Below are 15,087 nucleotides of genomic sequence, written 5' to 3'. Positions count from 1 at the left end.
TATATTATGGGAAGGGGAACTATGCTCTTAGTGACCAGTCTTTTTATCTCTCAGCATCTAGTTTGTTCTTAAATTCTTGTATGGTTTTTGCACACACTATTGTTCTGTCCAGTTTGTTCCAGACATCCACCACTCTGTGTTTGTGGAAAACTATATATTTTTCTTATCAGATCTCTTCTATAACTATCCTGTGAACGATATTTTGACACAGCCCAAAGGGATTTCTTCCAGTCATCTATTTTTCTGCACAAGGGGATGGAGGGGGGGGGGGTTGCCAATTAGGTGAAGCAGCCTTACTGTGTATGTGCTGTGTCCTGCTGCATTGCTTCTGACCCAGGGCAGTGGGCAGGATACAGGGATGACCCATCATCCATGAGGAACTAAGATGAGAGTGAGGAAAAGGTGGTGGATGGGAGTAGAATGGGTAGAGATGGATGTATGCCTTTTGACTTTGGCTACCTCCCTGGCAATGGGGGGAAATTTAGATATTGATAGGAAATTAAGTTCCTGAATAATGCCTTTCTCATTTCATAAGCCACTGGTCACAAAGCTGCATTGTTTTTGGTAGGCACTTTAATAATACCATAATACTACTATATACCATGCTTTCATTAGGTCATGCTAGGTATCACTGGAATACTGTTTATACTTAGGATACTTAATGGTGACAAATATTTGCTACATATTGTAGATATGATGGACTTCATTTATTGATTTTATTTATTTTTCTTTTGCTAATAAAGGAATTTTATTTCCATAAACTTTAGTATGACAAAAGTTCCCATGATTATGATCTGTGCATCAAAGTTATTTTCAAAAATCAAAGTTACTATAAGCAGTGTCATGGCTTTCTGGTTATGTTACTGCAATATTATTTACCATAAGAAATGTTGAACTTAAACATATTAATATATTTCCAAAATTAATTAATCTTTTAAAGGAAATTCAAGTGCCATTGTCATTCGTATTCAGCTGAGGTTAGCAAAACAATAATGATGATTCAGTTGTCAGCAAGTTGGTAGTCTGTCATGAACCAATATATTTTATTGCTTTATTTTACTTTTTTATCAGTGTTGCTTATATTTAAAAGATTTTTGTTCTGGGGTGTAATGGATGGGAGTGGGTGCATGCCTTTGATTTGGCTGCCTCCCTTACAAGGGGTATGATGATGATGTTCAAGACTGTCAGGCTGAGCAGTCCTGCCTCACTGTGGAACACCATGTCTGGAACAGGGTTTTCCCATAAATCCCTTATAAAGTATATTTTGTGTTGTTGGCATGTGTAATTGTGTGCAAGGCAGTCTTCCATAATGTATTGATTAGCATGGGGCAAAGTGTTACATCCTGGACAAATGTCCGCAATGGTTTCATCCATCGGCCTCTGGTAACTTAGAAGGGCTAGATGGTGGCTGCACTGCAGTCTGGCCAGGTGGACTCTGTCTCCTCAAGGGAGAGAGGATTCAGAGGGATGGATGTTATGGAGTCTGGTATGTTGTTGTGTGTTGTCTTTCAGTCTGTTGATGAAGCCATGAGCTTTATGATAATGGATTTGCTTCTGGATGTAGGTAGCTGGTGGTTGTGGAGGAAGAGAAAGGAGTATTTGCATGTGATGTAGATATTTGGGTGTTGTTTTGATGTTTCATGGTGTGTGTGGGTGTTCTGCCACATGGTTTCATGGATGTGCCATGTTTGTGTGCCTCTCATGTCAAGGTGATCCTTGACTTTGAGGACTTTTGTTTCATTACGTAGATGGTCTGTAAGTGTTGTATCTTTGCAGAGAGATCTGTGGGAGGGCCCGAGGACCATTGTAGGCCACTGTGGGGCTCAGGGTTTTCCACTTAATGAAACTTGAGGCAACATTTAATAACTATACTGTTCCTCCTTTTTCCAGTTCCCTTGAACCTCTTCTTTTATCACTTCTATGAATATACCACTTCTTGATCCCCCTTTAGTTGGGGGAAAAGAATTCTGTCACTATGTTCTCATACATAAATATACCAAGGGCTTTTTTCCCCCTTAGAAGGGAGGTAGCCAAAAGACTAAGGCATAAAAACCACTCCCACCCATTCCATCCCAATCACACTCCACTCCCCCCCACCCTCTTCCCTCCCTCTTTTCTTAGCACCTCCTTAATGACGGGTCATCCCTGCATCTTGTCCACTGCGTTGACTAAGAAGCAGTGTCGTAAGACACATCACATCCACAGCAAGGCCGCTTCATTAAATTGCCTCTCCGTCCCCTCATGCAGAAAAGGAGAAGACGGGGAGAAATCCCTTTGGGCTGCATCAAATTTTTCTCACACATACTCCCTCACCCCCCATCCCCCACCCATTCCACCTCATGGATCACATCATCATCCATATACAACCATTCTCCATTCACCCCTGTCTTCTGTCCTCTCCTGTCCTTCCTTAGCAGACATTCCCCTCTTCCCCAAAGCCCCTTTTACCCCATCCATCCATCTCATCGTAGGTCGCCCCTCATGTTCACTCCTTCCACCTCTGCCTTCCACACCTCTTTTACTAATCTTCGCTCATTCTTTCCATGTGTCCAAACCATCCCAATACTCTTTCATCTACCCTATCTCCCAACTCCCTTTCCACCCCCGTTCTCCTCCTGACCTCCTCAATTTCACTCTATCCAGCCTAGTAGCCCCTATCATACTTCTCAGACACCTTATCTCAAACACATTCAAACTCCTCCTCTTCCTCTCTTATGTTCCATGTTTCTACCCCATTCAGTGCTGTTAGCACAATCACTCCTTCATACAATCTCCTCCTAGCCTCCATTCCCAAATGTCTATTTCTCATTATACTTTTTAATCCACCAAGGCATTTACTTGCTTCTCTCAATCTATATTCTACCTCCACTCCACCCTTTCCTTCCACAATTGCACCCAAGTATCTAAAACTATCCACTTCCTCCTGTCTCTCTTCCTTAATACTCACTTCCAGTCTTCTGCCACTTTCTCCCCTTGTACCCACATTTATCTTCAACTTCCTTCTTTCACACACCTTCCCAAACTCCGTTACTGACTTCCTCAATCCCTCCTTTGATCCTGCTAGAAGCACAGGTTCTCATGCATGTCATAAAAGGCATTTAAGGGGGGCCACCTACGAAAACTCCTTGGGCTTGTATCTTGCTTTTTGTTCATCCAATTGCTTTGAAATTTTAATATGTTGTTTGTTGGTGTAAAGGGATGCCATTTGGTAAGTTTAATTAAATTTGGGTGAATGGTAGCAGCTACATTTTTTTTTACCTCACAAAATTAATTTTTCACTTGCTTTGAAGATTTTGTCATAGAAACTTTGTTCATATATCTACATTTTGTATGGATTAGTTTTTCAATTTTTTTTTTCGGCTTTGAAGGAAAAAAATTGATTTTTTTTTTTTAAGGGGTCCTAAATCTCTCCCCCCCCCTCCTTTTTTTATACAAATTAAAAAATCTTATTCCTACAAAAAAATCTATTTTTGTTGAAGTAAAAAATTATAAAATCTAACATAAGTTGATCAGAGTTTTTACCAATTTTGTGAGATTATTTGAAGTCTAAAAAAGAACATTTCGAGATATCGGCTTCTATTTTTTTTTTTTTTTTCCTTGTCTCATGTGTACTCATCTGATTGGAATGAAATTTTCACATATGATTGTGTATACATTGTTGACTTAGTGGAGAATGATGAGGCATTTGGTCCCCCTTTCTAAAGAAAGTATTAATCACTCATAGGTGATAAGCTGGGCAGCGATAACACACTCTCCCCTTCATCTCTGCTAGTTTCTCCTCGGTGTTTGAAGAGTCTTGATGTCTTTTCTTTCTCCCTTTACTCTTCTTGAGGCTGAATATCTTCTATTGCAAGCTTGCGTTTGCAGTTCATCTTGCAAGATGAATATAAGAGAAATATTGCAGGAATGCAGCGTAACAACCTCTTTGATGTCGAAATTTATATAAAGAAAAAATTATTTTAATGATAGTTCTATGTAGTTATAAGCATTGAATGATACCTCATTTTCTAGTGCACGCATCATGCTATGATGCCTGGGTCATTTAAAAATGGTGTCTAGGGGGAAAGAATTTAATTTTTAGGAAAAAAATCACCAAGTAGTTTCGGGTAGCAATGACAGGGTGAGTGAATAAAACTGAAAAGTGAAATTTAAAAAATATTCGTGAAAAATTCAAAGGGGTGGGCCCCCTTAAATTGGGCAAATTTTGGATACTAGGAATTCTCCACTATTTTCCTCCTACAAAAATTCAGGGCATAAGGTCTGGGAGGAGTCCAACCAGAACTTGTAATTGGGTCATTTAATGTACATGGATATGGTACAGAGGAAAGTATAAGGGAAGAGAGTGGGAATATGTAGGAATATGTATGTAAGAAGATAGATTTGTTAGTGTTGAGTGAGACTAAATTTAAAGGAAGGGGAGTTTCAGTTTGGGAGTGTGATGGGGAGTGTCAGGAGTGATGAGTGGGCAAAAGAGGGAAGTTCTGAGATTGGAAAGTGCATAATGGGGTGGAGGGAGTCTTTGAGGATAATGTGGGTAAAGGTGAAATTGAAATGGGAGATGTGGGCTTTTATAAGCATACAGTTCTGGTAGTGAGAAAAGTGAAGAGGAGAGGGAGGCCTTTGGGAGTGATCTAAATAAGTTTATAGAAATTTTTGGGAGGAATGTAAATGTACAGGTTGGGGATCTTGGTGGTAGGTGAGCCAGTAGTTGCAGGAAGGATCAAGGTGTCAAAAACTAAGAGAGTTGATGATAGCAAACAATGTTTTAGAAGATAGGTACAAGTATACATAGGAAAAGTTGGTGGATGGGGAAGAGGGTTCAGAAGGCATTATTGGACTATGAAGTGGTACCCAAAAGAAGGATCAGAAGTTCTGGGTGTTCATGTTTTCAGGGGAGAGAGCAGGGCATTGTCAGATCATGAACTGAAGGGAAATTGAGTGGAGGAAAAGGGAGGGAGAGAAGAGCTGAAAATGTAAATGATAAAAAGAGAGAATACCAGGAGAAGCTGAGAGAAGTGTGGGAGGTGGTAAGAGATAGATTGGAAACAGGAGTAGAATAATGGGTATATTTCAAGGAGGAAGTGATAAGCACACAAAGATGATATGTGGGTTGAGGTAGAGGAACTGGGAATAGAAGGAGCAGCAGCAGAGTTGGGATGAAAAGGTAAAGGTAGTGGTAGAAGAGAAAAAGCAAGCTTATGAGGGTTGGTTGCAAAATAGAACTAGGGAAGCATGTAAGAGGTACAGAAAGAAGAGAGATAAAGCAAAATATAAGGTGAAGGAGGCAAAGAGGAAGGCATATGTAAAATGGGGTAGGAGTGTGACCATTTTTTTTAAAAGAAAAAATATGTTTTTGAAGAAGTTAAAAAGAGGGGTGAGTCAGGTAGAGAAGAAAAAAGGAAGGGCACAGATGGACAGGTGTTAATGGAAATGAAGGCAGTAAGGGGGAGATGGGTAGGATGTTTTAAGGATTTGTTAAATGTGGAGAAGGTTAGGGAGTGTTGAAGATGTATAGGATGTGGGAAGCTTGTTGAAAGCAGAATAAATATCAAAGTTGTACAGCTTGTATGAGGGTTGAAAATGAAGAGGGTGAATGATTTAAGGTAAAAGTGGAGCTGTGTCAGGGTTATGTAATGTCAACATGGTAGTTTATTGTGATAGGGTGGTTTAGGAAGTAAATGCTAGGATGATGGGTTAGGGATTAGAGATGGTGAGAGTAGAAGAAAGTGGGAGGTGATCCAGTTGTTGTTTGGAGATGACACTGCATGTGGCAGGGACAGAAAGAGGGTCTGAGGCATACAGTAGTGGAGTTTAGGAAGGTGTGTAATAGGAGAAAGCTAAAACTAAACATGAGTGAGAGTATGGTAATGATGCATATTAAGGCAGCAAGTTGAAGGTGATTCTAAAAGGAGAAGGCTAAAGGAAGTGAAGAGCTATTTAGGGGCACATGTACCAGGGAATGGAGTGGGATAGAGGTAATTTGTAGAGTAAAGGAAGCAAGTAAATGTCTTAGAGGAATGAAAAGTGTTATGAGAAATAGGTATCTGGAGATGAATGCAAACAAAAGACAAACATAGGGGTGGGTGTGCCTATGATGCTGTATGGGGCAGAGACTAGGAATTTAAAGGAGCTTAACTGGGAGATGAAGTGTTTAAGAAGTATAGTGAGAGTTATGAAGATGGATAGATTGATAAATATAGAGGTGAGGTGGAGAGTGGTACCGGCAGATAGGGTTAATCAAAGAATACTGGAATGGTTTTGGCATATGGAAAAAATGAGTGAAGAAAGACTAGCAAATTGAGTGTAAGGCAGAGGTAGATGTAGTGAACTTGAGGGGTGGGGAAGACTGAGAATAGTATGGGTGGGGCTAAGGCCTTTGGCACATGAGGAAGGTTTGTTGAACAAAGAAGGGAGAAGACAAGTGATAGGTGGGAGTAGAGAATGGTTGTGAATGGATCAATTGACATAGACTGAAATAATTTTTTCTTGTCTGTTCTCTAAATTCTGGGATGGATGAAAGAGGAGGGTTTCCAAGTAATGAAATGGTGGGGGTAAACCAATTCTACCTGTTAAGTCCCGCTGTGGATGTGCTATCTTGCTGCATTGCTTCTAACCTGAGCAATGGGTGGGGGGAGGGTTGATAGGGATGGCCATTCATCCACAAGGAGGCTGAGAAAAAATGGACAACAAATGAATGTTAGATGGTTATAAGATAGGTTAAGGGTGATTCTGTACCTTGAATGGGCCACACCCCTTGCAAAGGAGAAAGGACCTTTTGTTTGTGTATGTGTGCACAGCCCTTGGCTTAACTGACCCCCCATTTAACAGAATTTAGAGGCTGTGGACAAAGTACAGTGACTGAATAAACTATACAATCACAGTATATGAAGAACCCATCTTTAAAGTACTTAGTAATTCTGATAATGAATTACAGTAAAAATATAGTGTTGTATTTATCAGACTGGTGTTTCCCCTCATTTGTCCATTACATGAAGGGATGGGTGTATATTATTCCTTTTTATCACACTCATTTATGTCATGTTAATTTAAACAAAATGACAATTCACTTTCTTGTTAGTATACATTATACTTTTCTAATGGTAAGTGTGCAGCCACCATAATAATCCATTCCACCTCTAAATTTACTTCTAATTCTTTCTGTTTGACCTACCATTCTGGAAGAACCATAAGTTGTCTTCACATTGTCTTCCAAATTAAAAATATGAAGTCAATTTTTGTGGTTTTTGGGAGGTAGCACAGAGGCCTTGATCCCCAACCCATTTTTCTCACAAGTTCTTCACTCAAACAAGAATGCACAATGAGCAGACCTCATGTTCCCGGTTGGCTTTTAGGTCTGGGACCCGCCTGTATTCTATTACAGTGTATATTAATACCCTGTGTGAATGCAGTGGATCATAATGTACTGTACTTTGCATTGCATAACTAATTGTACATATGCCTCATAAAGGAATGTATAGTATATTAAACTATCTTTTAGTCTCTCTCTCTCTCTCTGTCTGTCTCTCCAGTTTTGTTTGTTGATGAATATGGCAATGATACATTGATGATATATGTCAATAATTATGCACTGTATTTGTTTATGGGTGTTTCAATGCGCATGTGCTCGTGTTGACGTTGCAGGACGTGATGGTCGTGGGCGAACCGTCCCTTATGGGTGGCGAGTTTGGGGATGAAGACGAGCGGCTCATCACACGGTTGGAGAACTCGCAGTATGATGGCACACCCTTAGAGGATGGGGGAGCTGGGGGACCACATGGGGCTGGGCCTGGTGGACCAGGTCCTGGCCCAGGTGGTCCTGGCAGTGCTCCTGGTGGGCCTCCAGGGGGTCCAAGTGGACCTACAACATTCAACAATTCTCCAATGAGTGGTCCATGGCCTCAAGATCCATCAAGACCTGCAGGCCAGGATGCAGACAAAAAGTCCCCAGCCATAAGCCAGTAAGCATATGTTACCATAGCAAAAATGAGCTTTGGTGCAATAGTGTACTGGACATGTGCTGTAGTGCAGCAAAGTACTGTTGCCCAAGTCAGCCTTCACCTTCACCTGCAGCTTTCCAGTGGATCAGTACAGGTTCAAACTGCAAAGATTCTGTGTAGTATTAGCTGCTACAGCAATTTGGTGCCAGCAACTTACCTGTGTCTGTATATTTGGTCTGCTTAGATAAAAGGATCTAATGGTGGTGTTTTCCAACATGCACCCTTTTTAATATGGCTGCAGGAAATGATGATAGGATGCTTTAAAAATGCAAGAAAATTAAAGAAAAAATACAGATCAGAATTAAGGGAACAGGTTTGAATTGTGTTTAGCATCTGATGCTAGACTTGGGCACAAGACTATGGCCCTCACTTGTCATAATGGACAGACACAAGAAAATGGAATCTTGTAAAGTATTTATACCCAACATAGATTTTCTCATCATTGTAGACAACCCTGCGAGTGGATGCATTTGTGTGCAAGAGTAAACCTGCTCATGTATGTTTGTGTGGATGCTGTGTGTGTGGATGTTTATAGAATTATGATTATTATTGTTCTTATGGTTCAATGGATCACACTATAACACTATTCAGGAATTTTCTACTGGGTTTTGAATGGCTCCTGGTTTTCTCAAGATATGAACAGTGGTACTTTTAATTAGAAAGCTATGGATACAGTGATGATTAGACAATTATGAAGGTGGTAGATGTAGGGGAGCAGTGAACCAGAATAATTAATATATATATATATTTTTCACTTTTAATGTATAATTTATTACTTTACATGATAAAAATCCATTTGTATTTTTCCTATTTTGTTAAAAACAGATTATCCATGAAATTGTGGTTTTCTTTCAAAAGTTATTTGAATAGCACCAATGTAATAGTGATTATATTGCTGAAGTCCTTTTTCCTTTCTTTCTAACATACTTCTACCCCTTCTTCAGTATTACTATTACTGGTCTGGTGACACCTATTTTTGCAGATCTTAATAATTGTGTTTCATTACCTTTTTAAAAATCATTATAGTAGCTTTCAAATTGCTTTCTGTAGGGGAGCTGACTTTTCTGTACTAGAACCAACGTGGAGTAGAATCTGCTTCTTATTTTCAAAGGATCGTAAAAGGTTCTAGTCCATCATCTTTCTCCGACTGCTGCCCTGAACTTATATAATTAAGAATAGATTTCAGTGCCCCCAAAAAGAAAGTATTAAATGCCACTACTTGAAATATATTTGTTAACTGATTTTAACAAAGATTATATGAACAGCACTACTTACTCTGCCGTAATCAGTCCTTATGATCCATGTTTTATTGGTAATTATTAAAGTAGGCAGTCTGGAGCCAACTAAAGAATCTGATAAGTTTTCTTGTGTTTTAGCTACAATACACTCCTGGGCATAAAAGTGTGTTGACAATGATGTTCCTTAGTGTTTGCTTTAATGCCAGTGGAGCAACAGCAATGGGTGCATTTGGATGGACTATGGCCAAAGCACTGCTGGCTGTTTGATTTTTTTTCCATTCCACATGTCAAGTTGACAGTTGATTGGCTCTGTAGCAGCCAGTGGGGGGTTGTCTCTGTGGTGCAGGGTAGGCAGAGGCCCTGAATATGTTTGGAGAAACAGTGCATTCATTAGTGTTGCTGTAGTCAAATTGAATATTTTCGTACACATTTTTCTTCAGTGTTTTGGTTGTTTTATATCTTTTGGCACAGATAAGGGTAATGTCTGACCCTAGCAAGGTCATTCGGAGCTTTGAGGTTCAACGCATCTACATGGTCTATCTCAACTGCGAAAAACATATTGTTTCAAGGGTTTTGTTGGACCAGAGGATGACTGTTGCTTTATGTCTCCGTGTAAAGTGTACAAATCTCACTGTGTGTCTGTAAAAAGAGAATGTTGCATTATGACTGGTGTATGTAAGATAACCTCTGATTGGTGGTTTTTGAATGTGCTGGTTTTGATTGGTTGCTGGTTTGAGTATTCTCAAGAAGACATCTGTTCTTCCCTGTTTTTGAGCATGTGTGGTATTGATAATAAATATTTTTAATCTATTCACTATTTTTATTGTACTCCTTTATAAGTCATGTTATGAAATGACTAAAATTAATTTGCTTTTGTTTTTATGATCTAAAGGCAGTGTTGCAGAAAATAATAATACATTGCCAAGACTACAGTAAAATCTGGCCCCATAGCACATCCAAACTAGCTGAAGTTACAATTGCAATTGGTATGTTTTCTCTGTTTAGGTCTCCCATCCTATTTCTATCTCAGATAGAGAGAGACAAATTTGTGAGCAGGGTATGTAACTGTACACCCCTAACCTCTTCCCTGGTCATTGCATTACTTCCCTCACTTACAATTGGACTTTCCCTACCAGCTAAGAATCCTGTTTCAAGGTCTTGGAGCCCTCTCCATCCTATTTTCTACCAAAGAAGAGAGAAGCAAGATCTCAAAATGGTATTCAAAAATGGGATGGTAAACCAACCAATACTTGCCACCTCCAAGCGGTGCTCCTGGATAACACCAGGAGTGAGGAAATGATGGTGCCAGTATGTTCAGTCTCCATCTTTCCCACCAATAATTTCATTTTTCCTACTCCCTTGTACATACATATACCAAGGCTTTTTCCCCCTTACAAGGGAGGTAGCCAAAAAGGGAAAGGCATAAAATCATTTCCACCCATTCCATCCCTGAACACACTCCACACCCCTCCACCCTCCCTCCTATCTCAGCACCTCCTGAATGACGGGTCATCCCTGTACCTTGTCCACTGCTCTGGGTCAGAAGCAGTGTTGCAAGACACAGCACATCAACAGCAAGGCCGCTTCATTAAATCGGCGACCCCCCCTCTCCGTCCCCCTTTGCATAAAAGGAGAGGACGGGGAGAAATCCCTTTGGGCTGCGTCAAATTTTGCTCACACATACTACCTCACCCCCCATCCCCCGCCCATTCCACCTCATGCAATCACAACATCATCCATATACAACCATTCTCCATTCACCCCTATCTTCTGTCCTCTCCTGTCCTTCCTCAACAGACATTCCCCTCTTCCCCAAAGCCCCCTTCACCCCATCCATCCACCTCATCCTAGGACAACCCCTCATGTTCACTCCCTCCACATCTGCCTTCCATACCTCTTTTACTAGTCTTTCTTCACTCATTCTTTCCATGTGTCCAAACCATCCTTGTAAGGGGGAAAAAGCCTTTGGTATATGTATGCATGTGTAACTGTAAGTCCTTCAGTGATGGTACATGTTAGTTGGGGCAGGAAGTGGTGATCACTGAAACCCCTTGATCACAAGCTACATGACAGGTGATGAAGACCCAATGGTCTTCCTGTGCGAGGATGTGTAGCACAGTTAATTCAGCAGCCTACACAACTGAGCAATCCTTTCAGTTTGTTGATGAAACAGTGAGTGATATGATTATGGATATACTTCTGGAGGCTGGTGTCTGATGGTTGTGTAGGAAGAGAGGAGAGTATTTGTGTGTTGTTTTGATGTTTCTTGGCATGTATGGGTGTTTTACTATGTTGTGTAGTGGGTGTGCTGTGTTTGTGGAGGCTGTGGCAAGTGGTTGTGTGCCTTTCATGTCAAGGTGTTGTATTTGTGCAGCCTATAATTGTCATTAGGGTTTTGTTTTGTATGGTCTGAAGTGTGTTGTGGTGTGTCTTAGTGAGATTAGGGGCCCGTGCAGGGCTTGCATAATTCATCACTGAGTGTATGCTGAAAGACAATACACTGCTGCATGCTAGACCCTGTGATATCTATCCCTCCGAATCTTTCCTTTCTCCACCAAAAGGACAGAGTGTACCTAGCCAGAATACAATGCAGTCACCATCCAGCCCTTCTAAGCTACTGGAAGAGACTGGATGACTGCCTTAGAAATAACTGCCCAGGATGTAATGTGTAACCCCATACTATACGACACATAGAAGACTGCACTGTACACAACCATGCATGCCCACAACAATATACTGAAAGGATTTGAAGAAAAACCCTCTTTCAGTTGTGGTTTTCCTCAGAGAGACAGGACTGGTTGGCCAGACAGTCTAGGGAACAATGACAACTGAGCAGTCCTATTCAGGATCTGCTCAGCTCACCCTACAAGGAGAAGGGTCTAGGAAAGGTGACCTAAACATAGCTTCCTTGAGCCTAACCAGGCTGGGGTGCCATCTCCCAGCACGTGTTCTCAATGTGACATGAATGATAATAACAACAATAGGGGAGTAACAGCCTTACTAAAACCAAAGTTTCCCTCAGTTGCACTCGGACCCAACCCTGTAACACTTGCCAATGAACAATACAAAGAGCCTCCCGTCAAAGAAAAAAATTACTGGTAACACCAGAGCAACTACCCACTCCCTCCACAGAGGACAATACTTACCACTGTTGGCATTATCAACACACCCAATCAATAGTCAATATCTACTACACATATCCCACTAAGATATATTGCATTTCTTAGCCTACATAGTCTTGCTAATCATCACTAACTCCCCAAAATTAAATAGATTCTGACTTGGACTACCCTAGCTTCTTGGTGCAGAAGTCTACCAACAACTAATCAATAATAGAATGCCCCACAATTGTACACAATGAATTTGAAGACCAATGAATGATTCCTCATATGTAGCCATAATGAGAAACCGTAACAATAAAACTAGAATCAACAGTTCAATATGGCAAAATCAAATCCCTAGCAACCTTGGCAGAAACCGCAATTCAAGCAACACCACATAGAACTTTTAACAGTAGTGTGGGAGTAGCCTAGATTCCACCTCTACACTACTACACAGAAGAAATGAGAAGAGTAATGAGACAAAAGTAATAAAAGTGAATGGAGAAGAAAACCATACTGTAGTACACATAATAGTGACCTTCAATCAACCACAGCTTCCAGCCTACCTGATTGTAAGGCATTTAAGATAACTAGAGAAATACTATATCCATGTTGTTGATTCAACTGCCAGTACTTGAAGACATTTTACAATGATATCACTGCTTAGAAGGCTTATGTGTACATTATTTAGTCACAGTACATTGCTCATAACTTATACATGGATGGGGTAGTGCGAGAGGTAAATGCAAGGGTAGTGGGTCAGGGATTGGAGATGGTGAAAGAAAATGGAGAAAAGTGGGAGGTGAGCCAGCTGTTGTTTGCGGACGACACTGCGCTTGTAGCAGGATTGGAGGAGGGATTGAGGAAGTTGGTGGCAGAGTTTGGGAGAGTATGGGATAGAAGAAAGCTAAAGATAAATGTGGGTAAAAGTAAGAATATGAGATGTACAAGGGGTGAAAGTGGCAGTAGACTGGAAGTGAGCATTAAGGGAGAACAACTGGAGGAAGTGGATAGTTTTCGATACTTGGGTGCAAATGTGGCAGGAAAAGGTGGAGGTAGAATGTAGATTGCGAGAAGCAAGTAAATGCCTTGGTGGATTAAAGAGTGTAATGAGGAATAGACATTTGGGAATAGATGCTAAGAGGAGACTGTACGAAGGAGTGATTGTGCCAACAGCACTGTATGGGGCAGAAACATGAAACATAAGAGAGGAAGAGAGAAGGAGTTTGAATGCGTTTGAGATGAGGTGTCTGAGAAGTATGATGGGGGTTACTAGGCTAGATAGAGTGAGAAATGAGGAGGTGAGGAGGAGAACAGGGGTGGAAAGGGAGTTGGGAGATAGGGTTGATGAAAGAATATTAGGATGGTTTGGACACATGGAAAGAATGAGTGAAGAAAGACTAGTAAAAGAGGTGTGGAGGGAGTGAACATGAGGGGATGTCCTAGGATGAGGTGGATGGATAGGGTGAAGGGGGCTTTGGGTTGAGGAAGGACGGGAGAGGACAGAAGACGGGTGAATGGAGAATGGTTGTATATGGATGATGATGTGATGCATGGGGGGTGAGGTGGTATGTGTGAGCAAAATTTGACGCAACCCGAAGGGATTTCTCCCCATCTTTTCTGCATGGGGGGTCGCTGATTTAATGAAGCGGCCTTGCTGTGTCTTGCAACACTGCTTTTGAACCAGGGCAGTGGACAAGGTGCAGGGATGACCCGTCATCCAGGAGGTGCTAAGATAAGAGGGAGGGTGGAGGGGTGTGGAAGTATTCAGGGATGGAATGAGTGGGAATGATTTTATGCCTTTTCCTTTTTGACTACTTCCCTTGTAAGGGGGAAAAAGCCTAGGTATATGTACGTATGTACATTGCTCATATCCAGTCAAATTAATCTCGAAATGCACAGTATACCAGTATGAAAAGGACCTCTATGTCAGACTTGAACACACCAGTTTCTGAGAGAAGCTAGAAAAATAGTACATTCCAGGAGAATTAGAATAGGTCACATACACAGAAGCACTAGTGTGATAAATACCCCTGCCCACCAATAGTTCCATTCAAACAATTGCACCAAGAGAGACAACCCATACAAGGACCCTGGGCACAAATCTCTACATCCCTTTCACCAGAAACCTGAAACCCATCCCCTCTCTCAATCCATCTGAAGAACAAAATACTCATATACAACCCCCTACTCCTTCCAGTCCACCAGAACCCTCATCCATATACTCATTCATCATCTCCCTTCACCCACAATTCTTCCACTAGAATAAAATAGTGTAAGAACCTCCTGTACAAACTCACCTTTTCCAACAAAAGATCAAATGCTACTGCAGTCATCCAATAAGAATGTCAACTCCCACCTATCTACCCATTCAGCAAATATCAACATATACATTGATGGCTCCCACTCAAACCATGGATTGGGTTATTCTACAATCTCCCCAAGTGAAATGAGATCTGGATCCCCACTTACATTGCCTCAATCTTCACTGCTGAACTCTGTCGTCCTCACTGTCGTGTATATTATCAACAGTCCTCCCCAACCCCCAGCATCTTATACAAGTGCTTCAGATTCATGCAGTGCTGTACAAGTAATCTCCACCCCTAAAATCTCATCACCCACTGGTCCACAAAATCTATTCATGGATCATCCAAATCTCTACCCATTTCAGACTTGTATCTTGATGGGTGCCATCTCATGTAGGTATTCCCAGCAATGAAAAATCAGACAAGGCAGTATCCATCCCATATG

General features: G+C 41.1%; 1 protein-coding gene across 8 annotated transcripts in view; it reads left to right on the top strand.

The window, feature by feature from the left end:
* Positions 1-15,087, top strand: part of Chi (LIM domain-binding protein 2 Chi) — a 499,269-nt gene that overhangs the window by 458,714 nt on the left and 25,468 nt on the right. For 6 of the 8 annotated variants that reach the window (XM_076188430.1, XM_076188421.1, XM_076188478.1 and 3 more), the window contains one exon: positions 7,642-10,045. The exons of 1 other annotated variant lie outside the window; for it this stretch is intronic. In XM_076188430.1, coding sequence (XP_076044545.1) covers positions 7,642-7,962 — 321 coding nt within the window. In that variant the 3' untranslated portion in view covers positions 7,963-10,045. Of the gene's footprint in view, positions 1-7,632; positions 10,046-15,087 lie in introns of those variants that run through there. One more of the 8 variants, XM_076188440.1, reaches the window with a different exon arrangement.

This window comes from Oratosquilla oratoria, chromosome 1, assembly GCF_046742065.1.
Source record: "Oratosquilla oratoria isolate Oo_2021 chromosome 1, ASM4674206v1, whole genome shotgun sequence".
NCBI lineage: Eukaryota > Metazoa > Arthropoda > Malacostraca > Stomatopoda > Squillidae > Oratosquilla > Oratosquilla oratoria.
The sequence above is the reverse complement of the archived record's forward strand: the minus strand, read 5'-3'. Positions and strand labels throughout refer to the sequence as shown.